The 24,105-nt window shown below is 37.6% G+C and overlaps 6 protein-coding genes across 11 annotated transcripts; 1 reads left to right on the forward strand and 5 right to left on the reverse strand.

Annotated features, from left to right (window-relative positions):
* Window positions 1–44: 44 nt before the first annotated feature.
* Window positions 45–6,781, reverse strand: LOC110852012 (glutamyl aminopeptidase). Of its 4 annotated transcripts, none has more exons than XM_035853909.1 (18): window positions 4,878–6,775; window positions 4,586–4,727; window positions 4,405–4,512; window positions 4,206–4,329; window positions 3,972–4,141; window positions 3,493–3,893; window positions 3,289–3,435; window positions 3,155–3,217; window positions 2,984–3,082; window positions 2,402–2,905; window positions 2,109–2,335; window positions 1,923–2,024; window positions 1,771–1,850; window positions 1,544–1,698; window positions 1,333–1,462; window positions 1,152–1,265; window positions 966–1,074; window positions 45–369 (listed from the first exon to the last, which is right to left on the reverse strand). In XM_035853909.1, exons 2-18 carry the CDS (start codon window positions 4,708–4,710, stop codon window positions 220–222), a joined length of 2,808 nt encoding a protein of 935 aa, XP_035709802.1. In that variant the 5' UTR covers window positions 4,711–4,727; window positions 4,878–6,775; the 3' UTR covers window positions 45–219. The 4 variants fall into 4 exon arrangements, with proteins under 4 accessions (XP_035709802.1, XP_035709800.1, XP_021955659.2 ...); XM_035853907.1 differs by having other exon boundaries at window positions 4,586–4,730; XM_022099967.2 differs by having other exon boundaries at window positions 4,586–6,775.
* Window positions 6,782–6,911: 130 nt separating this feature from the next.
* On the reverse strand, window positions 6,912–9,790 carry LOC110852577 (glucose dehydrogenase [FAD, quinone]). The gene is made up of 9 exons (XM_022100677.2): window positions 9,356–9,790; window positions 9,070–9,266; window positions 8,797–8,995; window positions 8,606–8,731; window positions 8,396–8,520; window positions 8,134–8,304; window positions 7,593–8,064; window positions 7,242–7,461; window positions 6,912–7,158 (listed from the first exon to the last, which is right to left on the reverse strand). Exons 1-9 carry the CDS (start codon window positions 9,504–9,506, stop codon window positions 7,029–7,031), a joined length of 1,791 nt encoding a protein of 596 aa, XP_021956369.1. The 5' UTR covers window positions 9,507–9,790; the 3' UTR covers window positions 6,912–7,028.
* A 1,657-nt stretch (window positions 9,791–11,447) lies between these two features.
* LOC110852578 lies at window positions 11,448–15,157 on the reverse strand. Of its 2 annotated transcripts, XM_022100679.2 has the most exons (8): window positions 14,783–15,157; window positions 14,507–14,719; window positions 14,024–14,422; window positions 13,022–13,944; window positions 12,670–12,928; window positions 12,363–12,590; window positions 11,954–12,289; window positions 11,448–11,877 (listed from the first exon to the last, which is right to left on the reverse strand). In XM_022100679.2, exons 2-4 carry the CDS (start codon window positions 14,716–14,718, stop codon window positions 13,497–13,499), a joined length of 1,059 nt encoding a protein of 352 aa, XP_021956371.1. In that variant the 5' UTR covers window position 14,719; window positions 14,783–15,157; the 3' UTR covers window positions 11,448–11,877; window positions 11,954–12,289; window positions 12,363–12,590; window positions 12,670–12,928; window positions 13,022–13,496. The 2 variants fall into 2 exon arrangements, with proteins under 2 accessions (XP_021956371.1, XP_021956370.1); XM_022100678.2 differs by having other exon boundaries at window positions 14,507–15,157.
* A 701-nt stretch (window positions 15,158–15,858) lies between these two features.
* On the reverse strand, window positions 15,859–18,079 carry LOC110851818 (phospholipase A1 VesT1.02). The gene is made up of 5 exons (XM_022099724.2): window positions 17,325–18,079; window positions 17,075–17,253; window positions 16,965–16,996; window positions 16,820–16,864; window positions 15,859–16,755 (listed from the first exon to the last, which is right to left on the reverse strand). The coding sequence occupies exons 1-5, from the start codon at window positions 17,790–17,792 to the stop codon at window positions 16,505–16,507; spliced, it is 975 nt and encodes a 324-aa protein (XP_021955416.1). The 5' UTR covers window positions 17,793–18,079; the 3' UTR covers window positions 15,859–16,504.
* Window positions 18,080–18,544: 465 nt separating this feature from the next.
* LOC110852015 (phospholipid scramblase 1) lies at window positions 18,545–21,086 on the reverse strand. Of its 2 annotated transcripts, XM_035853914.1 has the most exons (4): window positions 20,082–21,082; window positions 19,798–20,015; window positions 19,316–19,663; window positions 18,547–19,251 (listed from the first exon to the last, which is right to left on the reverse strand). In XM_035853914.1, the coding sequence occupies exons 1-4, from the start codon at window positions 20,197–20,199 to the stop codon at window positions 19,222–19,224; spliced, it is 714 nt and encodes a 237-aa protein (XP_035709807.1). In that variant the 5' UTR covers window positions 20,200–21,082; the 3' UTR covers window positions 18,547–19,221. The 2 variants fall into 2 exon arrangements, with proteins under 2 accessions (XP_035709806.1, XP_035709807.1); XM_035853913.1 differs by having other exon boundaries at window positions 18,545–19,251; window positions 19,798–21,086.
* Window positions 21,087–21,138: 52 nt separating this feature from the next.
* Window positions 21,139–23,982, forward strand: LOC110852322. The gene is made up of 6 exons (XM_022100359.2): window positions 21,139–21,326; window positions 21,448–21,566; window positions 21,642–23,062; window positions 23,155–23,252; window positions 23,340–23,479; window positions 23,549–23,982. The coding sequence occupies exons 2-6, from the start codon at window positions 21,516–21,518 to the stop codon at window positions 23,732–23,734; spliced, it is 1,896 nt and encodes a 631-aa protein (XP_021956051.1). The 5' UTR covers window positions 21,139–21,326; window positions 21,448–21,515; the 3' UTR covers window positions 23,735–23,982.
* Window positions 23,983–24,105: the final 123 nt, after the last annotated feature.

A 24,105-nucleotide genomic window follows, 5' to 3' on the forward strand; every position in this document is an offset into this window, starting at 1 on the left:
AACGAAATCGAGGATATTGCATAGTGTCACACGTTGTGCATATGTTGAGATAATGAACAAAGGGAAATTTATGCAGAGTCAATTTAGGACAATAAGTAATCACAAATGTAATATGTTGTTCTCTCGGTGAAGCTAATTTCAGATATTGTACATACAAAACACTATAACTAATTACTTGAATAAGGCGTAGACCTCTATTGAATAACACAAATGTTACCGTTAAGAAAAATGTGTTTGTAGAAGCCATTCTCGTATTCCGTTGGCATTCTTCTTTGCCCACGCCAAATTATTGCGTACGTTCTCCAAGGCTGCTTCCCTGGCGCGAGTACCTGCTCCTCCCTCAGGGTGCTTGGCAAAGAAGTCTTCCACCTGAGAACCAAGTTAGTCAACCTAGTTGTTAGAAATTTTGTTAGAAGTTTTTCTTAAAAAATAAAAAATACGCATCAGCCAAGTGTGAGAATTAAGCATCAGCCATTCACAGGGCTTTGTGGGGAAAGTGGTTACCCGGTAGTGATCAGAACGAAAGGTTGCCGGTTCGATTCCGGCCAGCTCGCAACTTTTTTCTCATTCTTGGTTCAATTGGCTTTTCAAAAATTCAATGAGTTTCCTTCTCATCTTCCTCACTAGTTGTTAGAAATGCCTAACGCTTGAACCATACAACGCGGGACGATTAGAAAACATTGTATCATTGGTTTGAATATAAACTACAATTTAGTTTTCTCGAGCTATTGAATCTACCATTATTTACTACAAATTAAGTGAGATTTGTGCCTCTAACTTTCTTGGTATTAAATTCAGGCTTAGGTTCATTTTGTCGCATATTCCAATTACTTCCGATATTGTGCAGTGTGCATGAAAAATTTTCAAAGTGGAAAATAATAAATTCTCCCGTTATTTATGGTTCAAGGCTTATTATGGCATGTCATTCAATCAAATTTAATCAGTCATTATTAAAAGTTTCTCACCTCTTTAAGTTTATCTTGTGTCGCATAACTGTAGCTGATGGCTGTAATGGCACGTCCAAATGTCCGATCATTTAAGGAAAATCTGTTCACTAAGTAGTCGTACTGATTCCTATTCACGTATGTACTTATGTTAAACCATATTTTTCTACAAACATTTTTACGTCTGTGAATTTTTAATGTACAAACCTGTAAAAGTCCCAAACGATTGGATTAGCAATTGGGTTTCCACTATAATATTTTATCACGTGGAAGTAGTCCTGCCGTCGCACGAGGGTCTCGTTTTTAGATAGTTCGAGAAAACTGTTGGAATGAATTTCGGTAAATGCATTTGTCAATATGTAAGTTCTTAGCAAAGTGACGAACTCACTTTTTAAGAATGGAAGCATCCTGAACGTTGGCTAATGCACGAAGCTGTCGTATACTTTCTTGTGGGTCAGGCTCGTTCCCATATATGTTAAGAAGGCGGTCCCAATCAGCAAGGTCGGACTGATACATTCCTTCAATTACATAATATTTATCACATTTTTTGAAATTCTATGCTTACAAGTTTTAGCTAAATTAGAAACGCGTGTATGTACCCCATTTGTAGACGACATCTCGAAGACCTGAAGGGACTTGAGTAGATGGAGATTTTGGATCTGCAATCCATCGTGAGAACAACTCCTTCGCACGCTCAAGGCAAGGTCGGTGACCATTTTCACAGGCGAGGGAAAATATGAGAGGTTTCAATAATCTTAAAAACGAAAGTAGTTATTTAGTTAGGTTGGTAATTTTGTATGTCTTGTTAGATATGTTTACCACTCACCTGTCCAAGTGGTTATCGCTTTCAGTGTCGCTCCAGTCTAACTTGTGGTACATGTTCGATACCAGAGCGAGTATATATTTCTGCGATAACGAAATATAAATTATTCTAGAGAAATCATTAGAAATTATGATTTTTAAATAATATTCAATAACCTGAAAGAGAGAACTCGTATCAGAGTCAATCGATTTGATAAGTCTGCCAAGAGTGAAAAAATGTTCACGTGCACAGCTCCAAGGAATATAATGATTCTCCATCTGAATACAAAAATTTCGTGAATCATTATTTATCCAATTCAAATTTACATGCACGTTTTCATTGCTTAAATTGACTGTACTAACTTTAAGATATTGAGAAAAGTCCAGGGTAAATTTGTACTCGAGATAGTAGGCGTATGATAATGAGAATGCATCATCCACTGCACCGCATCTTTCTCGTGGATCGAAATTAGCGAGCAGCGTTTCCTTCAGAGTTTGGTAACTGGGTGGCGGATAAAGGACGCGAAAGTAGCCAAACTGACCTCGGTTGAGTTTTACCCATGGCAAGGAAGCATCCAAAGGAAGGGTCACTGGATTGTTACGTCAAACAATTAAAAATTACGGAAAAAAATTTCCTACAGCGTTATAACAAGTACCTGAACCCTCGTCGTGTCGCATCCAAATCATTTTTTCCGTACTTTTAGAATTTATCGTCCACTCCAACTCTATTGGAATTTCCCATCGATAATGAAACGGACTTTCGCTGTGGGTACCTTGCTGGACAGCATCACGATTGTCTAAGAAACGTTGTTGGCTTACCATCCAAGCTCTCCCGTCCTCACTTTTGTTCAATATGAGCACAGGGTAACCCATCTGTCCCGTCCAAGTGTCCATTACCAGAGATATGTTTGCTGGGTTGGACCGATCAACCTCTTTTTGAAGATACGACCACAAGTCCATCGTTTCTGCATTTGCATAGGAATACTTTTGCAGAAAGTTGGATACTCCTTTTCGAAATCGAGAGAGCCCCATAAAATTTTCCAACATTCGGATAACCGAGGCTCCCTTGGAGTAGGAAATACGATCAAATAGCTCTGTAATTTGGTTGGGATGCTTCACGTCTTGGACGATGGGATGTGAGCTGATTTGTCCATCCACACCTATTTCAGGTCCGAGAAGACAATACATTTCAGTATAAGTAGATAAACAAATTAGTCGTCTTTTTAATCATTTATTACTCAGAATAGGTATCAAATCTTCTGCCACAAACTGAGCTTCAATTTCCCACTCAGGATGTACCACCGCCACGCCTTTGTACTCCATGTACGACGCAAAGCCTTTATATTATATTTATATCATTATTCAAGTGTCTTTCTCAAATCATTGATGCCCATTTATCAAACAAATACCTTCATTAAGCCAAAGGTCACTCCACCACTTCAGTGTCATCAAATTTCCAAACCACATGTGAGCTTAGTAAAGAAACATCATTGCATTAACCTTTAGAACAAGTTATATTAGAGAATGGAAATGGTCGATTTACCCAATTCGTGTCCAATCACTGTAGCGACCCTTTGCTTGTTGGCTGCTGACCCAACACCGGGTTGATACAGAAGGTTTGACTCTCTAAACGACACCATTCCCCAGTGCTCCATCGCCCCGGAGACAAAGTCAGGGATTCCGACAACATCTAAATGCATACGATTAATTAGAAAGTTAATTATAAAATTATAATTTATTTTTGTACCCAATTTAGGAAGAGGGTACGGAATTCCGAAATAGTCTTCAAAAAAATCTAGAATGTCCGCAGTGATGCTGGAAGCGTACTCTCCACTCTTGATTTGGAACGGCGTGGTGTAAATTCGGACAGGGACGCCCCGCTTGCTTCTCCTTTCGATAAAGGCAAGATCGCCCACGGTGAAGGCGACGAGATATGTCACCATTGGAACGGATTTGGCGAAACGTACCGTGGTTAACCCTGCCGAGGGTGTGTCCGACTGTTCCGTCGCTATTGGCATGTTACTTATCGCGGTAAAATTATACGGCTTCACCAAAGTGACAGAAAATGTGGATTTGATTGAAGGTTCGTCAAAGCATGGAAATGCTCTACGAGCTGCGGTGGGTTGAAATTTACTGGATACGACGTACCTTTGAATATAATACAAGTTAGAAATTGGGGACCGATCTACAGAAAAAAATGAGGGGATTAAAAAGAGTAGGTTGTACTTTGTTTTGTTGTCCCGTGGATCAGAATATGAGGAACGGTAAAGACCAGTAATGTCACGGGTGAGACTACCCCCGAACGACATACTTAGCTCATACTCCCCTCGTGGAAAAGTGACCCCTTCAGAGTTTGGTTTTATCACCCAGTAATCCAGGAGCGGGTATTCATAGGTCTGATGAGACGTAAACGAAAATTATTTGATTGCACAAAGCCACCTCATTCTCAGTTAGACTCACCGTAACAGAAAAAGTTGTCTGATTGGTTGTAAAGGTTAGCTTAGTTTCAGACACGTCAAGATATTTCACGTGAAGTCGAATATGATCCATTGTGTCAAGAAGCGTTAAGCTGATGGATACATTTCTAAGGGAAACATGGGTGCATGTAAATATCTATGCATACATGAACTTGTATTTATCATCTAGTATGAAATAGTACCCAGTGAAATTTCCATATTCGAAGCTTGGAAATAGATAAATTTCATAATGGCTAGGGTGAACTTTTGGGCTGAGACGAATTTCGCATTTTTCCTCAGGAATGGTACACCTGCATTCATTTTAGAATGGTCATAACTAGAAATGACCTATTCATAGGATATAAATCAGTTAGTCTTCCTTACCCCGTCGGAGTGTACGATTCTCCACTTGTCCTCACGATGCCAAAGTAGCCCAGGCATCCCAATGCCAGAAGAACAGCCACACCCATGACGCCGAGAACCAGTGATGTGCACGGCTTCAAGCCCATACCCAATCCAGGAGGGTCTGCTAGGTCGTAGTTAACAAAAATATCACTTTTCCTACTGCTTACAAATGCACTATTGTAATTGTACTAAATCTTGTGCTTAACGACACATTGTACGAATATCAGAATTTGCAATGCAATTTTTGTACTATTGTGTGCTAATATTTTACTTGGAAAAATTATCCTCTCAAGATTCGTGCCCACCGGACTGCAAGACTACATATTTTATGCACTCTTGATTATTGTCTTGATTCTGCTTGACTCGCTGTCATTCTGTCTGCAATAATAATGAAATGACACTGTGTGAATGCATAATGGGTTATCATCATCTCATCGCATCCCCGTTGTCGTTGTTCCCAACTGGTTTGGTGTGGTTGGTGTGGGTAAAAATATGTACATGAAATAAGTAACAGCAATCTGTTCAATTAATAAATTATTTCGATGGATGAAATGAAGATAATGATCCTCATATGCATAGAACTCGCTTATTATTGTTCACTGGCTCGCACAAACGGCTACATAACTACTATTCCTCGTATAAATTCAATTCGCTTAATTCCAATTTAATCTCGGTCACTAACAACACCAACCAAACAACTTGGGTACGTATATAAATACACACACTCGGCACGACCACACCATTGCACCACTTGTCCTATAAAAAAAGATGCGACGTGGCGATACAACGACTGACCGGCCCTAAAAAAAGAGCAAAATGCGAAGCAGTTCTATTCCATCCGGGGCACGCTACGGATTGACAGAATGGAATTGTTGTTTCTATTTTTGTATAGACATGCCCGCAGATTGATGGATTGATTAGATATTTCATTTCGTCGCCCCCTATTCACCACCGGCAGCGTCAGTCTAGTCCGTGTGCGGCAGAACAATAACATTCCAGCTAGTGAATAAATTTGGTATAAAGCTACATAACAACTTACCTTCATGGTCACCTGTGGTCGCAAGTTTTATTTATTTTAAAATCACGTTCTATTGTTAGAATATATGTATGTACATAACTCAATATGAGCGAGGGTTAATTAGTTGGACTGAATTGTTGTCGCTGTGTTTATCTATCTCACTTTCTAATCTGGTGTTCAATTCAATTCTACATAAGTTTGACAACCTACAATTTGAGGCTCGACTATAGTCAAATTTCTCTTGTCCGAATTATTTCCCTCGTCTCATTTCTCGTCGCATAGTATTAAATATCATCACTATCGGATATCCCAATGACGTGATAAATGTACGTTGTAAACAGGATATGAATACACTCAATCAGGGTATTCATAATTGTGTCCTTAGTATCATAAAATAGTTTGTGAAGAAAAAAGAAGGGGTGAAGTTTCGTAAAAATGGTAAGCTTAGTAACGCGATTTTTAATGACCAAATTCTACAACGCTTAAAAAATCTCGTAACCCTCGTAACTTATTTTACGATACGAAGAATACTAAGATTACAAAGGAATCATGAATACCCCCAATGTAATTACTAAAACGAGCCTTATTCATACATAGTGAGGTTGAAAACTTAACTGGCAGCCTATATTTAGTATGCATTGTTTTAATGTGTATTGAATGGAGTTTGTCTTATGTCACTTACAATACAATTAGAATCATTTAGTGCAAATGAATGTGAATGAAAAAGCATTAAAGAGAACTTTTTACTTTAGTTGTTGACATTTACAGAAGTAACTTATTTATTATTTACTACACAGTAGGAGTACTGTCCTCAGATATTTAGTATCCACGAAACCCAGCATTGAAAGTGGGCGTATCGACCCCTTAAAGAAATCCGGGTCTTATTTCGAGGTTAAGGTCAATAGTTTATTTCATTATTAGCCTTGGCACTCACGGGATGAGAAGGAGAACGATTATAGGTGGCCCTGGCCTTTAATTTCGCTTACGACCAGTAAAACCTATTTGTGAATACATATAAACGTCTAAATAAAAGAGAGCTGCACTTTATCCTTTCTTATATATTTTACATACAAAAAGATCTAACACTTGTAACATTTGTACTCTGCGAATACAATCTATGCTCCAATGCATAAATCAATACAGCTTTGTATGATTTTTTCCTATTTATTTTAAGTATCCTACAATAAAAAATAAATATTTATTTATGCTTGATAGATATGAAAATGTTCACGTGTCATGAGCACGTTTTTTCTAAAGTATATTTTCATGTCTTTTCAATAAAAACAATTTGCAATTATTATAATTTATTCAGCCAATGTCACAATTCGAATTATCGATTAAATAGCATTCATATGAAGAATAAAAACAATGAAGCTAATTTACAAGCACTGATTACTCCTACAATCACCAATCACTGGCAATATCGGCAGCTGCTTTTTCAGCGACTAGAATAACCGGACCGTTTAGGTTGGCGTTTGGAGTTGTTGGTAGGACTGAAGCGTCCACGACTCGGAGTCCAGTCACTCCACGAACCCTGAATACACGAAAAATGTCCATGAAATATCGCCACAAAAGTAAGAAATGGCAGGAATAAGTAATACTAGGACAATAATTGACCTCAATTTGGAGTCGGTAACTGAGCTGGCCTCGCTTCCCATGCCACAAGTTCCCACCATGTGAATGGCTGTGGTCACTAGCTGCTGAGTGTAGCATGCCCAATATTCCCTCGACCGGAAAAGATACTCTTCACACCCTTGAATTTGGGTTCCATCATATCTCGCCCCAAGAGAGGCGAATGACTCTGTTTCCTCGACCACCTTGAAGATTAGTTCGATTCCTGACAATTTTTGAAGCAATTTTCTTAATTAGAATCAGGATTAAAAACTTGAACCCAAAAAGTTAAAAGTTTCTCAATAGTTAACCGCTTCAGTCTGCTAAAAAAATGCTAAATAATACTGTAGTACATACCGTCTAAAATCACATCCAAATCGGAAGGAATGCCTAGTCCGTTAAAATCAACATTTGCCAACTGGACAAAATCGGTCGACCCGGACAAGAAGGCGCTAGAATTTAGGGTAACACTACCCCTCGACTTGGGTCGGTCAAGTTCGGAGACGAAGCAAACTTTTGTGAGACTTTCTTCCGCCGAGAAACTTATCGGACATGCAACGTCAATGGAAATGCGTCCATCTGGCCAATGTCCTTCCCCTTCAGCCACAGCCCTTGAACTCGAAAAGAAGGCTTGCGGACTTTCTTGAAGTTCGCCAAACTCGCCTAGACCGGTTTCCAAATATTCGGTTAAGGCAGCCTCCAGATCTTCCTCGGGAACAAAGGGCAAGTACGGAATTGCAGACGAGTTGAAGGAGAAGCTTCCGAAAAAGACGTGGATGTGATCAGCAAGATTTTGCCCCACGAAGGGACGATCTACTTTTACTGGGATCTGTAATACATACACATCCCATGTTACACGTCAGAAGCATTAATACATAATTGTGGATTACTTAATTACCTCTGCAGCTTCCAATTGATCTCGAGGTCCAATTCCCGACATCATTAAGATAAGAGGGGAATTGATTGCCCCCGCACTGAGCACAACTTCATTGGTGGCATGGGCAATTTGAGGTATCCCGTGACGAAGGAACGCCACTCCATACGCAGTATTGTCCTTGTCCAGTAGAATCTGAACCAGTTGGACATTTGTAATTACATATGTGTTTCGTGGAAGATTATTAAATAATTGGTTTTTCGAGAAATTATTCATATGTAAGTACTTGTGTGACAGTGGCATATCGAATGACTGTCAAGTTGGCCCTTGTTCCCTCGTATGGTAAAACATATCTGTTGTATGTGCTAACTCGACCTCCTTTGTCAATCAATTTTTGAAACGGGGCGAAGCCTGTTATTGTAATTTCAAATTTGTGTTTTAACAACGTCTATAGAGTATTGCGCAACCAATATAAGAACATAAAAAATAGGCTAACTCGGAATTTGTAGGGCATTTGGGTCTGCCACTGGATATCCCAGTTCTCTGCCAGCATCAGCCCATATTGGAAAGAAAGCTGGCATATGAGTGTCGACTGTGAGGGGACCTCCTTGACCGTAATACTCTACTCCGTGAAGAAGTATTTAATTACGCGCAAAGGAAAAACAATTCATAGTTAAGCATCAATACCAGCTTGTTCCGGTTGAAGCAAAAATCCCACAAAATCCTCAGATTTCTTAAAGAAAGGGAGCACATTCTCATATCGCCAAGAAGGGTCCCCCGTTACAGAGGCATAGTAATTCCAATCGTGCGGCGACCCACGCTGGTGTCCCATATCGTTGTGTGACCCTGAACCACCCAGCATTTTCCCAGTTTCAATCCCAACTACCTATTTATGAATGGATGCGTTATTTTTATTATGTATCACGAATTTACGTTATTCATTCGGATGCTCGCTCATACCCCTCCATTTACTAAGGACATGTTCCTCTGAGGGACGGATTTGTACAAATAGTTTGTGTCCGGGTCGACTGCAACCTCACGTGTAAATATTGGAACGTGTGCCAGAGGGACAGGTTTACCTCCAGCTTCCAACAAGAGCACATTAAAACGCTCGGAAAGTCTCCCTGTAACAATGCAGCCCGCTGAGCCCCCTCCAACTGCGAATATTTAAAATTGTAATAATTTGCATAAATCTGCTTCTCGAAATCCAAACTATGATTTCAGATTGAATAAATGCATATGTTACCGACGATAAAGTCGTATTTCTTGATTCGGGGAATGCCAAAATCATTTTCCAGTTCGGTCAAGGTTTGTGCTTTGTCTTCCTCTATGTATTTTCGAGCGTAGAATGAGACCATGAGAGGTACCGTTCCAAAAACGAACGCTGGCAATTTCATTGTTAAATTTATTGTACGAATTTCAAAAAAAATTTGCAGGGTCCTTCCTCACCGTTGGACAATTAGGCACAATCAGTAACGAGTGTGTGCAATGTCCTTGTCAGAGAATTTTAAAAATGAATCTACTTTTTTTTACTTACAAATAATGAACTGTACATACCGACGAAAAAATTCAGTTGCTTGTCAAAAGGATTGATAACGACCTGATGGATAATGTAGATTATCAGATTAACTGAAATGTTCAAAGTGATGATAAGTAATTGCTTCGTGGTAGGACAACTTTATCCTTGACGTATGGAAAGAGTAACGATGTTACACTTGAAACCTGTTAGCCGTGATGCATGATTAAATCAATCAATCATAAATAAATCACACAGAGTGATGTAATTTTTTATAAATATATTATGATTTATAAAGGTTCATTATTTCCACATTACGTATGGATCAAACCATTAGATGAAGTACAATTTAATAAGAAAATAAGATAAATATTATTAATAGTAACGTGTATCTCAATTTTTTAATCCATCCCATTGTTTCGTAAATCCTTGGTCTTTTCATGTTAGTAAGACTGATTAGCATCCTTCAATTATAATGTAATTGTAATAATTGAATTTAATAAATAGATTTAAAATAGTGTAACAACGGTTATATTTATACCTCCAAATCCACCACCTCCTCCTAGAAAATAAAATAACAAACAATAAAAAATACAGTCTCGACCTCAAAAAATAATGAAATTGTTTCTCATATCAAAAGTACCAAATCCACCCCCACCGTAATATTTCTTGTACTTGTAATGGCCACCTCCACCGAAACCTATCAATGCAGGATCACCACTTATGTTTTAATAATAACTGATTTGCTAATAATGGTCATTAATACCGCCACCGATTCCACCTATACAAAATATTAATTAGCATTATGAATTCCACCAAGTCATTGTCATTGCGTATTACATAAAATTACCTCCGCCTCCGCCTATAAAACCTCCTCCCCCGAAACCACCTACCGAAATATGACATTGCAGATTAAAGTCGTGAAATTTCAAGTCACATAATAACGCATGGTAAAACACCGTATTTCTTATATCCAGCCTCTGTCAGTCCGGCAAGTAGGACCCAGACCAAAATTATGGTTGCAAACTTGACATACTAAAAAATATTATTTTATGTACCAAATATGTTTTTAATAGTTATATATAGAAGCGTATAATTCTATAAATATTAAAGTTTACAGCTTACATATTTCATAACAGTTCCCATCTCAACGTTTGCCTTTTTTTTCAAAAAAAGTGTGAAATAAAATTATCTATGTATGCAAAATTTTTAATTTAATATCGGAAACTTGATCTTCACAACTTTCGGATTGAAGATCAGTTGTCTATAAAACACAAACTTTTAAGCAGTGACTCAATGATCTGACGGAGATTTATACTTAATCGTCTTTTTATACCAAATTCGAACTTTGGGTGTGACAATTTTGTAAACTGTTAACGAAGATTGAGATGAGATTTAAAAATCAGTCAAGTGGGACATGAGCGTGGATATCGCTAAGAAATTCATCGAAATTCGGATATTACTAGATCTTCCTTTAGTGTGCATGAATCTTTTGTATTTTACACTCAAGCATTTAATTTAGGAAACGGAAGAAGGGGGAAGAAAGGGTGTGGTACTGAAGTATCAAAGTTGTCCTGACATTATGAAAAAGTCTTAATTGCAGAGATTACTTATGTATAATGCATACTATGCAGTATTGAACTTGTGTGTCTTTGTCTCGCATTTTCACAATTGATTTAGAGGAATACATTATAGATCCATCCTGACAAACACGTTGTCAGCATTATTTCCACTATTGTTTCCTATTGCTCAGAAAATTACAAGAATGGTACGTACAAGAATTTATGTCAGGGAAATAATTTTGTTAAATAATCAACTCAACTTTGGATTGTACATACATTTTTATTGAGATTAGTAGAACATGAATTTATACTATTTTATCTGTTCAATACACACAGAGACATTTTGAAATATTGTTGCCATTTTCATAAGTAGGATGAATTAAGGATTAGGTAAATTAATTTCAGCTTTGACACTCAGATGAGAGGAACAATTTAAAAAAAGTAAACTGTAATCCTTTAAACACCTACTTCTCAAGTCGGGTAACTCAACCGAATCATAAAGTGACACTATAATTCAATCAACAACTGCTACAGATATGGCGTCCCCACTTCCCATCGACGTGGATGAAGATAACGCGTTTCCACCGTTTTTTGTGAGGGATGTTGACTTGGCACTGCCTCCTAAGGTGGCCCATGAGTTTGAAATCGAATTTCCACCAGCACTTGTGATCGATTTGCTTATAGCATCACCTATTAAGTATATGCATGACATTCATGAAAATATTTTCATTCTGAAGGAGGGAAACAAAATGAAAATTAGACGCACCTCCTCCTCTTGCAATCGAATTCGTTTTGGCCGTTCCTGATTTTGCATTTGAATTCGCCCTCGCTGATCCCACCCCATTAGACTCTGAAGTACTAAGAGCACTTCCATACCCTTTCGCGATGGAATTAGACAGAGACCCACCACTTCCCCAAGTTTTTGAATTTGCTTGTGAATCGCCACCACAGTTTGTAAGAGCATTTGCAACGGCCCGAGTTCCATTTACAGCATTCGCCAAAACGTTTCCTCCACGCATGCTGGCTGCATTTGCGGTCGATTGGCCCATGTCTGCTTTCGAGTTAGCGACTACCGTTCCCACTTTCTGGTTATTACAGCCGGCTTAAATGCATAACCATAATAATAATCAATATGAATTGAAAAATGATAATGTGAGTAATATATGTATTCATACCATCATATCCTGCAACAATCGGCCGTGTGGGGCCACCTTGGAATGGTTTCCCATAGCTTGATAGAGGATATGAGCCTGGAGAAGGGGCATAACCACTTGGGCTGTATTGTGCATATCCACCGGGGGTGTTTCCATAGGGAGAAAGTGGTCTGGCATTACTGTCACCCATGGATCTTCCTCCTTGGTCAGATTCGATTCTCGAAGAAGAGTTGGGTTCGTCCTGGTAGTCTGGAGTATTAAAAACAATACAACCAAATCCGAAACCGTCAGACAGATAAATGTATATGAATGGATGCAATACACGTACAATCATCTTCTTCGTCATTGGCTGTTTCATAACTATCTTCATAATTTTCATCCTGCCCATAATTTAATTCATCAGAATGAGAATCCTCCTCCTCCTCGCTTCCGCTCGTACTCTCAAAGTCCTGGTAATGTCTTCTGTTTCTGGGGGCCGACTCCAAGTTCAATGGAAGTAGTAATAGTATTATTGTAACTACTAATCTTGCAGAAGGTTTGTCCATTATATCATTCCAAAGATAATAAATTCAGGGTTTAACTTCTATCTGTAAAATAAATGAAATCCTTCATGAATAACAGTAATTGTGTTTCACTAATATTTATGTAAGTACTTTAAATATGCCTTTAAATCAACTTACCTGGATAAAGTAGATACATACAGGCAGTGTGAAATGAATGACTATTGGAGTAGGTAGGTCAATACAATTCATCCATTGTATTACATTGTATTATTGGGTATGAATGAAGGGGTAGTACAAGTATACCTCCTGGTTTGTGTGTTTTTGTTTTGAATCGCATTTATAATCAAACTAACCAGCTAAGAAAATAATTGAGCCCATGAGATGGATATGGGCTAATGAAATAACTTAAAGATTGAATAAAACTTTTAAACAGACGAGATCTGGGGTGGTCGATCGAGAGCGTTATTGTTATTCATGCGCAAATAATAATGATGAAATAAAGTAAAGATAATCTTAACCTAATAATAACAACGTAAAGGATAAGTGATACTACTACTAAACTAATACTACTAGAGATGGGTTAATTAAAGGTGTGCGATTTTTTTAAATCAGTCTTTTTTTCTCCTCTCCATATTGCCATGTACTCAATTCACTAAGGTTTCTCTGGGCACCAGGCTCCTATAGCGAAGGTGCCTGCTGCTGCTCGTGGCGGTGCAGTAGTAGAAGTAGTCGGACCCCTTGGAGGAGGAGGGGCTGACGACGACGACGGCGGTATAGGTTGATTTCCAGATGATGCAGGTGATGATGTCACAGGAGCAACAGCCGCGACCGTTGGCGGGGGTGGTGGAGGTGGCTGCCAAATGCCAATAGTGGGAAAATCTCTTCCTGTTCCTGGTCTTCTATCCTCATTATGATGCTGTTGGTATCGTGGTAGTTGTTGTTGTTGTTGTTGGTACTGAGGTGGGGGCTGATACACAGGACCAAAATTACGATTCGCACCTCGATCACCCTTCTCTAGACTGATTAAAACTCGGTCCGTTGCATTCTGCAGATCAACTGAGTGCGAATAACCATCTTTGATCCGCATAAGTATTGCCACCCTACAGTTCGATTAGTTTGGAAGACAATGCATTAAAATACTGTTGATAATTTTGTTTTATATGCTCATTTTATACGGACCCATCAGATTCCACCATAAAAGCATTTCTTGCTGCTGCACTGAGACGAATAAAAAATTCCAGAGCACAAAGACCCCAGAATTTTGCTACTTCTCCCTCACAACTATCCACCAAAGTGACCAAATCCGTATAGATTGACTTATCCTTAAGCTTGACGTATGCCGGGGTGGAAGCTTGATCTTCACGCTTGAAAAGATGGTACAGAAGTTGAGCCCCTTTTCCACGAAGGAGGGGGATTCCACATTCCAACAAACTCGAGATCATGACAGAATCACAGATTTTCTGAAAATACTCTGCTTTCCTTTCGTGACATTCTGCTTCCATTTGCAACAATTTTCTAAGAGAATCCACTTTCTCCGCGATAGAAGAAACTGCAATGGATTGTTTTTCTTTATCCTGGCTAGAATTATTTAGACAAAGAGCAAAAAAAATCAAGTCAATCACAAAATACTTTCCTTACAATTACAATTGGAAAATTAAATACCAGTTAACCAAAGATTTCACATCTGTCTTGATGTTGGTCACAGTTTCCTCCACGTTTATGCTGGTAAACACACTATCCATGGACACGGGGACGATGCTGGCGACGTCCACGCCCCAGGTTCCCGAGGGTGTGGCACCCCTGTTCGCACTCCCCCACACGTCACATCCAGATCCGGCAATTCCCCCCGGAGGTCCACGAGACACAGAAGACATGCTGTTTTTAATTGTGTGGTGTATTCGTGGGTCAAAGTGCTAAACTTTGTGGTTTACTTCTTACCAGTGCTATTAATAATGTTGAATATTTATGAGTTTTGTTTGTTTATTTTACTGTGTACTAATGATGGACCAGTGTTAACAGTTGCATGAGTTGACTGCTACAATGGCACGTACTCATAAATAAACCACTATCAATTTGTGCCAAGAAATTAAAGCTTTTGAAGACCGAGCTAAATTTGTGCTGCTGCTGCTGCCAAAGACGAGGAGGAAGAAGAATGGATATTTTGCAACAAGGGCGAATAAAGGAGATATGGAGTGGCACATGTCGATTTGGCCGGTTGGTCTGCATGGGGCAAGGACAACTTCAACAACATGATACGCAGTGCAGCAAGGAACTTTCTAGTAATTTCTTGTAATTTTTGACCCCTTATTCACCGACAAAATGAAAATGTTATCCATAGCATGCCAATGGGTCGTGCAACTTTCAGTTTCTTCAATCTATCTGAAATTTCTTAAAAATTGAATAATTATTGTAAATATACGTACATTACATTTGAACCAATTCCTTCTTGGGATTACATTAATTCTAAGAATAGAGCCATATAATTATAGTCGATATCCACATAATATATTGAGGGGATTCATTATGCTTTCGTTTGTTCCCCTAGTATTCTTCGCATCGTAAAATATGTAAGTTAGGTTACGATATATTGTAAGCGTCGAAGATTTTGATCATGTTTAAGATTTTTACAAAGCGTGGCCCCTTGTTTTTTCTTCGTAAACTATTTTATAATACAAAGTATATGAAGATATTTGTGAATACCTTCACCTTCATTATTATTGTTCAAACATTTTCTAAATGAAAATATAAACTGCTATGTCGCACGGATTTGTCGTCACTCATTTAAAATTTCATAATTTGAATAAACCCCGAATTTTCCATCATATTTTTGATTATTCCTAGTCCTCAGAAATGCTCCATTCTACATAGACTGATTAAAAATATACATACAATATAGTAGATACGTGAGAGTTGAGAGGATGCACAAATAATCCATTATCCTTATAACATTATGTTATCAAATCAATTTAAGTTGGGTTCAAGTTTTGAAAATTTAAGTATTTCATTCCCCAGTATCATTTCCCTGTAAATTACGGTTCGTTTATTTTTATTAATTTGCATAACCTTTAAAATATCCACAATCAAGATCAAACTCCATCCAACGAGGGGATCAAGAGGTTTAAATTATTCTCCTGTATAATTCTTTCCATCGTTTACCAAGTCACAAGTTATTTCAACTTAATCAATATTTACAGTTAATTAAAAGATTTTTTGTACTTAGGAGTGCTTAGCAGAGTGCTTAAGTTATTTTATATAAGCAAAACAACAAGCAAACATAATACATGGTCAATTGCTTGCATATTTTTTAATCTTTCTCATACTGCCCCTCGAAATTAAGTTTATTGCAGAAGTACATTGCATACATATGTATAATGCAGATTTGCAGATTACGTGACTTGCAAACTCAACAATGCGATCTGTGACTATGTTTCGTGGTGACTGATTCATACAGTATTCTGACTTTCATACTAATTTACCACTATTTAAAAAGATCAGACGAGTACATACAAAGTTTTATCAATTCATTTTAAAATATGGCATGCGATATAGTTGATAAATTATATTGAACTAATCTGATTTAAATAAAGCAAATCTCGTGCGTGTCTATCACAACCAATAATGACCAGAAATTCACTCAAATACATACATTTTTCCAGAATTTTACAATTTTTTCCCATCAACCTCCAAGTAATACATTCCCCTTGCCTCCTTTTGACAAAAGTACCCCATCGTAGCTGTCTTGTCGGGAATATCGTCAATCTGCTTGGTCTCCAAGTCGCGGATGTGAGATGATGAGGCATACTTATCCTTACTTTCTTCGTCCAATATCGTGTGCAGAAAGAGTTTCAAGCAGAAAATATGACTCGGAACGTTCAGGTAACCAATATTCGGAAAACCTTTTTGTGTGGAACCTGCACAATGCAATTTGTTATACACTTTGTAAACTTCCGATAACCCTACGATATTTCAACTCACCCCAATTTATGTAAAAGTCGACGTGCCCTAGACGCGTTGTGGTTCCTGCAATTTTAGTAAACGCATTTATTTAGCTGTGACTTATACATATTTAGCACTATGTAATATCATATTTGTGTTCTGCACACTTCACTTGTGCACTAACCTAAATGGTCTGAAGTGTGAATTACATCAACGCTGCAGAACAAGAAGGACATATTATTTTCACGCTTACGATGTGTATGCAAATCAGGACTTTTTTTTATAACTGCTTACAAATCAGCATGTTCACTTCTCAAACGTCCCGTCTGATGATGCATCAATGAGAAAATGCCTTCCTTAAACACTACGCCCGGTCCTGCAGGGTCGAGTCCAGTTATCCGATCGAACCACTTTCTCCCATCACTTTCCGCCTCCAACAATCCCTCCGCCGCATTACCCATTAGATGTGCCCCCTGAGTATCGTTAAAAAACAACAATTATTACGGCTCTATTATTAACAACATGTGCATATTTTTTATGTTACCAGACTAAATCCGATGCCGTGAATGTACACCTTATCTCCAAATTCAGTTCGCAGCACTTTCACAAACTCACCCACCCAACCAGAAACCTTGAGGACATTGTGAATTGCGAAACCATAGTCAAACACCGTATTTCCAGAATAACTGCTCCAGTCGACTAAAATCACGAGATTGGATTTATCTCGTCCACGACGCAAGATCGCATCCTTAATATCGTAGAAGTATTCACCTTCCTTCTTAATGTGGGACATATAGCCATGCGTAACAAACGTGACTGTGAATGGATCCTCTTTGCTATAAGATTTTGCGAGTGCAAGTAATTTCTCGGTGGCATTTAGTGAAGTGAAATTGATGTGGAGGACGGGACTCGTTTCCTCGTTCAGGGCGGAGGTGGTAGCATAAACTTCCAAAAAAGGTTCCGAAATTTTTGGTTTGCTTCCGGTGAGCAAAGTTACCAGCGGTTTGAACATTTTAAATATTGCGTCTGAGATTTTGGCACACCAACTTTTGTATGATTATATTTCACTATTCTCCTCGCTCGAATGTTATCCAAATTAATATGACATGTCTTTTTTGTTCATTCTTTGATAGCGTGTGACAATTTTTTTTACTGGCATGACATCATCCTCCCGACAGAGTGATGAACAATTCAATCGCACCAAGCCAATTTCCATGACTACTCGGAAGAAGGTCCGGTTCAATATTCACTGAACTTTTGATAACCAACCGAACCAACTGATTCAATGAAACTGAACACAAAAACCAAGCGTGAATATGGTTGCATAACGTGCATGTACATACATATGCATACATCTAATGTACGTACATACGTTCGTATAAATGTATGATGCTCATTCCCACTCAAAGATCAAAGATCAGCTGCATGCACATGAAAAATTCTGGCTCATATTATGTATGATCTCGTATTGAGTAAAAGTGATTCCGTTGTTATACGATTCATGCACATTTTTACACAAACGTCGAGTATGCAACATGTTCATGCAATATGGTGACGCAACAGCTTTGTGAGAACAAGTTTAAGGGTAGTGGATGTTGAAGCAGTTCTTTTATCGTTTGTAGTGGTTTGCATGTGTATCTTATAAATATTATAAAAGACCTTTATGTATGCACACATCAAATATTTATACTTTCAGGAAACTGGTTTGGAAATAAGTTGGGTTTGATGTTTTGTGTGTGCGTGTGGTTATGTTGGTTTAAGTGGGTTGGGATAACAGCCTGAAACTAATTTATTTGCAAATGGGTTAAATTTATACATGGTAGATTAAATACACATTGTTTTTTGCATATAGAGTAGAATATGGCATTGAAATTTAAAGGCCTGACATACTGACATATAATGGTACATCTACATATGTATACATATGTATATGCTTAATTTATATTTCTTGAAGCGTTCAAGGAAATTTTGTCTTAAAGATGTAGAACGTGTATGGCAGATATTTTTCGCAATATGCACAAATGCGACAGTCGTGGGAAAGCTGACTCATATTAATGAATCATATTCATCGTCTTAAGATGATGATGATTGTCCGTCAGACCAGTGACAAATTCTCAGTGGTCGATCTGACTTTGATGTATACTGAATGCACACACGTACTAAATGAGGAGCTGTTCACAGACAAGGTAGATAAAAATCAATAATTAATAATCTCCAGGCCACTTAAAATATGACAGACCACTTCGATATAAATACATACATTCAACAAATACATGAAAATAAACTGCTACTAATGCTGTTTTCTATAATTAAAAGATGCAATAAATTGTTACTATGCATATTTATTGCCATTTTTACATAGGGGAATAGTAAAATCGAACTTCAATGAACATCCCAGGCATTATACATATGTAGTTACATACGGCTAGAACTTCAACGCCTTATTGGTTGTGTTCAAAGTACATGAAATCCTGCAATATGAAAAATAATTGTGCATTTTCGCAAAATTTTTAATTGAATAAACAAAATGCTTACAATTAAAAATAATGCTCCGAGCAACACTGCTTTCAGCCTGACGTCCAAATCAACTGGAAAGGAAATGCCAAAATTGTCCGCATCCGTTAACATTTCCCTCGCGAGCCCTCCCCATTTTTTTGAAATTCTGCCAATCTCATCTGTAGAGATAGTCTCGTCGTTTTCCATCTTGCTGGAAAAGATCTGAAATTCCACATCAGAAAAGCAAGCAAGCGTGCAACATGGTCCAACTATTTTGAAAATATCAACGCCATCCCAATTTTTCACGGTAAATTTTGGTGTCCACCACGTCCACTCTTGTTCCACGGTACCAGCGAGTTGTCCAAGTGGTGCGTATACAGCAATCGACTGAAAATCGGCACAAGATATTATCTCTCACAAACCGTTCTTCAAATATTACATTTTTAAGAAGATACTGATTAGTGATTACACCGAGTTGACATAAAAACGAAAGACCTGAAAGATTTGTGATTGTATTTTACCTGAAGACAGCAAGGAAAACAACACAACCCACAAGCAAGTGGTCGAGAAAAGGTGATGACGTCCTGGTCATTTGCATCTCTAATTGTGAGCTCGAAAGGTCGGAGGGGGCCGCAGCATTGCCTCGTACAACAATCGGACTCTTCCTCCGCCTTGAAAAGCTCTTCACCCTGGTCATTCATGATCACGTAGCGATTTCTTGTTTCACACCCAACAATCGCTGAAGTGAAATATCGAAATCGTAACGTTAAAAACACAAACTGCAATTTACAATGCTTAATTTTACCTTCAAGAAGCTCTATTTTTTGTTTCACAAAAATGGTATCAAGGGACACCAAACTCTCCAAGCCAAGGGGCGTCGGTTCTGAACCGTTGGGAAATGACAATGGCTGAATTTTATTCATGTCAGCTTCATATGTTATGCAGCTTATAAATAAATTGAATTATCAATGCTGTCAAACAAGTATTGTATATAGTGCAGTTTTTTATTCGTAATTTCAAAAACTAGTATAAATCAGCTCGTCATTTGTACTCGTGTGAATAACAGGAAACCTTTGCAACTGGTGTAAATGGCATAAGACGTTATACAAAATTGAGAATGTATTGGTATCGATTCATCAGAATATATAATCAATAATCATGTATTTTTGTGCTGGACGAATGTTTGATAAGTTTTTGGAGTGAACACGGTAGTAAAGAGAGGTGGACGTTTCGTGCATACTTTTATTTGTCCTCAATGAATGATTGTGTGAGTGGTTCGAACATTTTGAACACGAAGAGGTGAAAGAAAATAAAACCAATACAAACTCTGGTCAAGAGTTTTATGGTACATACATTCAATTTCGTAAGCCTATTAAAATATAACTCAAACTAACCGTTATATGTAAAATATAAATAGGAATGCCAACGAATGTATATTTTTGTAAAAAATGCATTATGATTAGCGAAGAATAAATTTTTCTCCGTATTCATCTTTCATTGTTCGTTATTTCATTACATCAAATGCATTTCTTCACTACAAGTGATTGATTAGAGCATGGAATTTTACAGTCCATTTATTTGCATATGCCCAAAAATGGCTCATCTACATTACTATGTAGATTTTAGTAAATCAAATAAAATGCTGTGAAAAAATCAGAACTTGTCTTTGGACAGGCTTCACGCTAGTTGATATATTTACATATGATTTGCATTCGTTATTTCTCATGTTTTATAATGTTTTTGGTTTTCTCTTTTCTCCATGTATTCTCATTTATACACTTGTTTCTTGAGCAACATGCAAATGCAATGCAACACGTGAAATATCGCAAATGAGATGAGAATGAGACCCGATCCGAGTCGAACTTCAAACACAATCCATATGAATTCAATACACAATGAGCATGGGAATTCAATTGAATTCATAGAAAAAAAACTACCGAAAAATCAGCAGCTGTGATATCTTGTCGTTTGTAATTTGTATACTCAATGAGTATTACTAATTCAATATAATTAATAACTTCTTCAGACCTTTAAATCCAAGGTAGCGTCGGTAAGTTATACGTTTTAGAGATTGGCAAAATAATAATGATTAATCTACTAATAGTATTTAGTAGATTTTAATTTATTTATTGCAATTAGGTATTAGTCTAATACAAGTCTTAAACTTCCAGGTTCATTTGTATACTCCAGCCTGATAATTATTAAATTATTGCGTACTTAAGGAGATAATCGAATATCGATGGATAATGATGGCGCAATCTCAGTCGTCCTTCCTCCATTGCCGGCAGTTGTAAGCATACACGCGAAATGGAGTTTACAATGATTTATTATCGCTGCATTTTTGCTAATTAATGACGAAATGTAGGTGCTCCGAAGTATTTTCAAACTCATGGACTACCACACCTTAAGGACATGTCGGTTGGTCTGCAAGGAATGGAGGATAGAAGCAAGTGCCTTTTTTAAACTCAAGTCAGTAACAATTCCAAGGCATTTCTATGGACGCGAACCAACGAACTCGTTTCCGGTACAATGGACAGATCATGTCCAAAGGGACAAGGCCTGTAGATCGTTTTTTACCTACAACCAAGCCAGAACGAGAGAAGATCATGTTATGCCTATTGCAAATATTCAGTTGGAACAAACATTTCACAACAATGGAATGCAAGAAATGTTGCTGTGGTTGAAAACTAACGGAGAAAAATTAAAATCAATTAATTATGTTGTCAATGGAATGTCAGTATTGTCTGAACATTTCATGTTTTACAAGATTCGAGAACTTTGTCCAAACCTTGAAGAGATCGTTGTGGAATTGGAGACTGCGGAATATGCACCAGAACTCAAAATGTTTGAGGAATTAAAAATATTGCCAAATCTCAAGAAAATTTGTGTCACAGCACTCTATCTAGATCGAAATTACCTTCTTAGATTGAGCTTATGGGACGACCCATTATTTTCAGCGTTGTTTAGAGTCGCTCCCGCTCTGGAGTGTTTAGATGTTTCTGCTAATGAGGGCACGGCAGTGGCAAAAGCGATCGTCACGTCTTCATCTTGCCACAAGCTTAAAAACATTACCTGGAGGAACGTGATGAATGAAGCAGATTTGCAGTTGTTGGTCAACCTGAAAAAGGAAGTCAAATTAGAAACCCTGTGTTTAGATTGTGAGTTGCCCCCATTAACCACAATCCCGTCCATGATTAATCAAATACTTCAAAGACATTCAGAATCACTAAAGAACGTCATGTTCTACGGAAGATTGGTTGAAATGTGGGACAGTAACAGTATCAGTGAAGACGAGGAGGAAAATGACGATGAGATGGAAATAAATGGACATTTTCGAGAAATGTTTAAGAAACTCGGGATCAAAAACCTCGCTCCCAACATTCCAATGAATGAGAGGGAATATCTGCCATTCTTCTCTTTTCAAGTTCCAATACTTCCTAAAGTTACAAATTTAGAAATAAGTGATATATTTCATCTGAGAATACAGGGAAACCTTTCTTCATTCTTGAAAAATTTCCCAGCTTTGAAACGACTGAGTTTGAACAACTTAGCGTATGCATGGAATGTTCATCCTTCAACCCCCGATCAAGTGTTGCAAAATTTACTAACGTGGTATACAAATGAAGATCAAGCACACGAGGGGTTGGAGGAGTTTTACTTGGACGGGGAAATAATTGAGAACGATGCAGTGACCAGCATTGTCAATACACTTCCCAAGCTAAAGAAACTGAAACTTCAGGTTCAGACGGATGGTGTGTTTTGTTATACCCTTGAAGAATTTGTAAAGTAAGTCATCGGGTTAACGTTTTAACTTTTAGTCTAATAAAAAGGAACAATTAATGACGATTCATTTATGAATTTTACTATTTCACTTACAGAAAGCTAAAACTATCTGAGCTTGAGTTAAATGTCCGTTCCATTACGGACATGGGTTGGTGCAATAATATAATGACGCTCTGCTTTCCCAAGATGACGGGTATTTAAAAAAATCCATTATCATATTTATATGCTTTTTGTTTAAGCCATTTCAGCTAAGATGAGTGTATGTATTGAACCATTTCAGATCTCAAAAAATTACAGTTGGTATATTCAAGTACTTCAGGCTCTTTCGGAGAATTTCCTTTCAGATTTGTGGAAAACACGATAATCCATGGTTTCTGTAATGCACCATCACTTCGCTGGTTAAAACTTACCAATTTTTCGGTAATATAAAATGCAATATTTTGAATAAGATACAGTGTTGAGATTAATTTTTAAAATACATTTTGACAGTTCTGTTCAACAACGAAGGAGAAGTCAATTGAGCGGTTGAGGGCCCACTGCTTTTCTGTTACGTTGAAACATTGTGTGTGTTACAGCCCTGTGTTCAATGAAACGCATGACCCATGGCACAAGATTAGCTCATCGGACCAATTAGCAATCAACTCACCCTCCGATGTTGATAAGACTGATTATTGATTAATATTTTACAGGTGAGCACTTACTTATGTATGTACTTACTTGCTTTTTAAATGGTTATTTTTATACTTGTGAAATTGTAGAAATGTGATAATAAGAATACATATTGTTAAAACCGTTTAAAAAATTTATGTTATTGTCCAAAATCAAAATTCAGTAGATTTGGTGCTTGATATTTATACATTGCAAAAATGTATTTGCATGTGTCTTTTTTTAATGAATAAAATATTTGAATCCTTTGCATTTGAGAGATGATCTGGAAGAGCAATATTATTACTCAGGACGAAGAGAAAGCAGTCAAAGAAGGGATGTTTAGTTAGGTATAGATGCCAAGCACATTTTTCTAACAATTTTTCTAAATTAAACACATT

Source organism: Folsomia candida, unplaced genomic scaffold (assembly GCF_002217175.1).
Source record: "Folsomia candida strain VU population unplaced genomic scaffold, ASM221717v1 Fcan01_Sc007, whole genome shotgun sequence".
NCBI classification, from domain to species: Eukaryota; Metazoa; Arthropoda; class Collembola; order Entomobryomorpha; family Isotomidae; genus Folsomia; species Folsomia candida.

What these genes read in the sequence shown, in the direction of transcription:
- LOC110852322 (XM_022100359.2), top strand. Translation starts at nt 21,516, where the DNA reads ATGGATAATGATGGCGCAATCTCAGTCGTCCTTCCTCCATTGCCGGCA. An exon ending in CTGCTTTCCCAAGATGACGG is followed by an intron (nt 23,253 to 23,339) that starts GTATTTAAAAAA and finishes GAACCATTTCAG; the next exon opens with ATCTCAAAAAATTACAGTTG. An exon ending in TAAAACTTACCAATTTTTCG is followed by an intron (nt 23,480 to 23,548) that starts GTAATATAAAAT and finishes ACATTTTGACAG; the next exon opens with TTCTGTTCAACAACGAAGGA.
- LOC110852577 (XM_022100677.2), bottom strand. Translation starts at nt 9,506, where the DNA reads ATGAAATTGCCAGCGTTCGTTTTTGGAACGGTACCTCTCATGGTCTCA. An exon ending in GCTTCAACCGGAACAAGCTG is followed by an intron (nt 8,732 to 8,796) that starts GTATTGATGCTT and finishes TTCACGGAGTAG; the next exon opens with AGTATTACGGTCAAGGAGGT. An exon ending in AAATGCCCTACAAATTCCGA is followed by an intron (nt 8,521 to 8,605) that starts GTTAGCCTATTT and finishes TTACAATAACAG; the next exon opens with GCTTCGCCCCGTTTCAAAAA.
- LOC110852578 (XM_022100679.2), bottom strand. Translation starts at nt 14,718, where the DNA reads ATGTCTTCTGTGTCTCGTGGACCTCCGGGGGGAATTGCCGGATCTGGA. An exon ending in GTGAAATCTTTGGTTAACTG is followed by an intron (nt 14,423 to 14,506) that starts GTATTTAATTTT and finishes AAATAATTCTAG; the next exon opens with CCAGGATAAAGAAAAACAAT. An exon ending in TTTATGGTGGAATCTGATGG is followed by an intron (nt 13,945 to 14,023) that starts GTCCGTATAAAA and finishes ATCGAACTGTAG; the next exon opens with GGTGGCAATACTTATGCGGA.
- LOC110852015 (XM_035853913.1), bottom strand. Translation starts at nt 20,199, where the DNA reads ATGAATAAAATTCAGCCATTGTCATTTCCCAACGGTTCAGAACCGACG. An exon ending in GTTTTCCTTGCTGTCTTCAG is followed by an intron (nt 19,664 to 19,797) that starts GTAAAATACAAT and finishes GCCGATTTTCAG; the next exon opens with TCGATTGCTGTATACGCACC. An exon ending in TCGGAGCATTATTTTTAATT is followed by an intron (nt 19,252 to 19,315) that starts GTAAGCATTTTG and finishes TTCATATTGCAG; the next exon opens with GATTTCATGTACTTTGAACA.
- LOC110852012 (XM_035853909.1), bottom strand. Translation starts at nt 4,710, where the DNA reads ATGGGCTTGAAGCCGTGCACATCACTGGTTCTCGGCGTCATGGGTGTG. An exon ending in AGCGATAACCACTTGGACAG is followed by an intron (nt 1,699 to 1,770) that starts GTGAGTGGTAAA and finishes TTCGTTTTTAAG; the next exon opens with ATTATTGAAACCTCTCATAT. An exon ending in ATCGTTTGGGACTTTTACAG is followed by an intron (nt 1,075 to 1,151) that starts GTTTGTACATTA and finishes ATACGTGAATAG; the next exon opens with GAATCAGTACGACTACTTAG.
- LOC110851818 (XM_022099724.2), bottom strand. Translation starts at nt 17,792, where the DNA reads ATGTTCAAACCGCTGGTAACTTTGCTCACCGGAAGCAAACCAAAAATT. An exon ending in ACGGCATCGGATTTAGTCTG is followed by an intron (nt 17,254 to 17,324) that starts GTAACATAAAAA and finishes AACGATACTCAG; the next exon opens with GGGGCACATCTAATGGGTAA. An exon ending in CGACTTTTACATAAATTGGG is followed by an intron (nt 16,756 to 16,819) that starts GTGAGTTGAAAT and finishes TGCATTGTGCAG; the next exon opens with GTTCCACACAAAAAGGTTTT.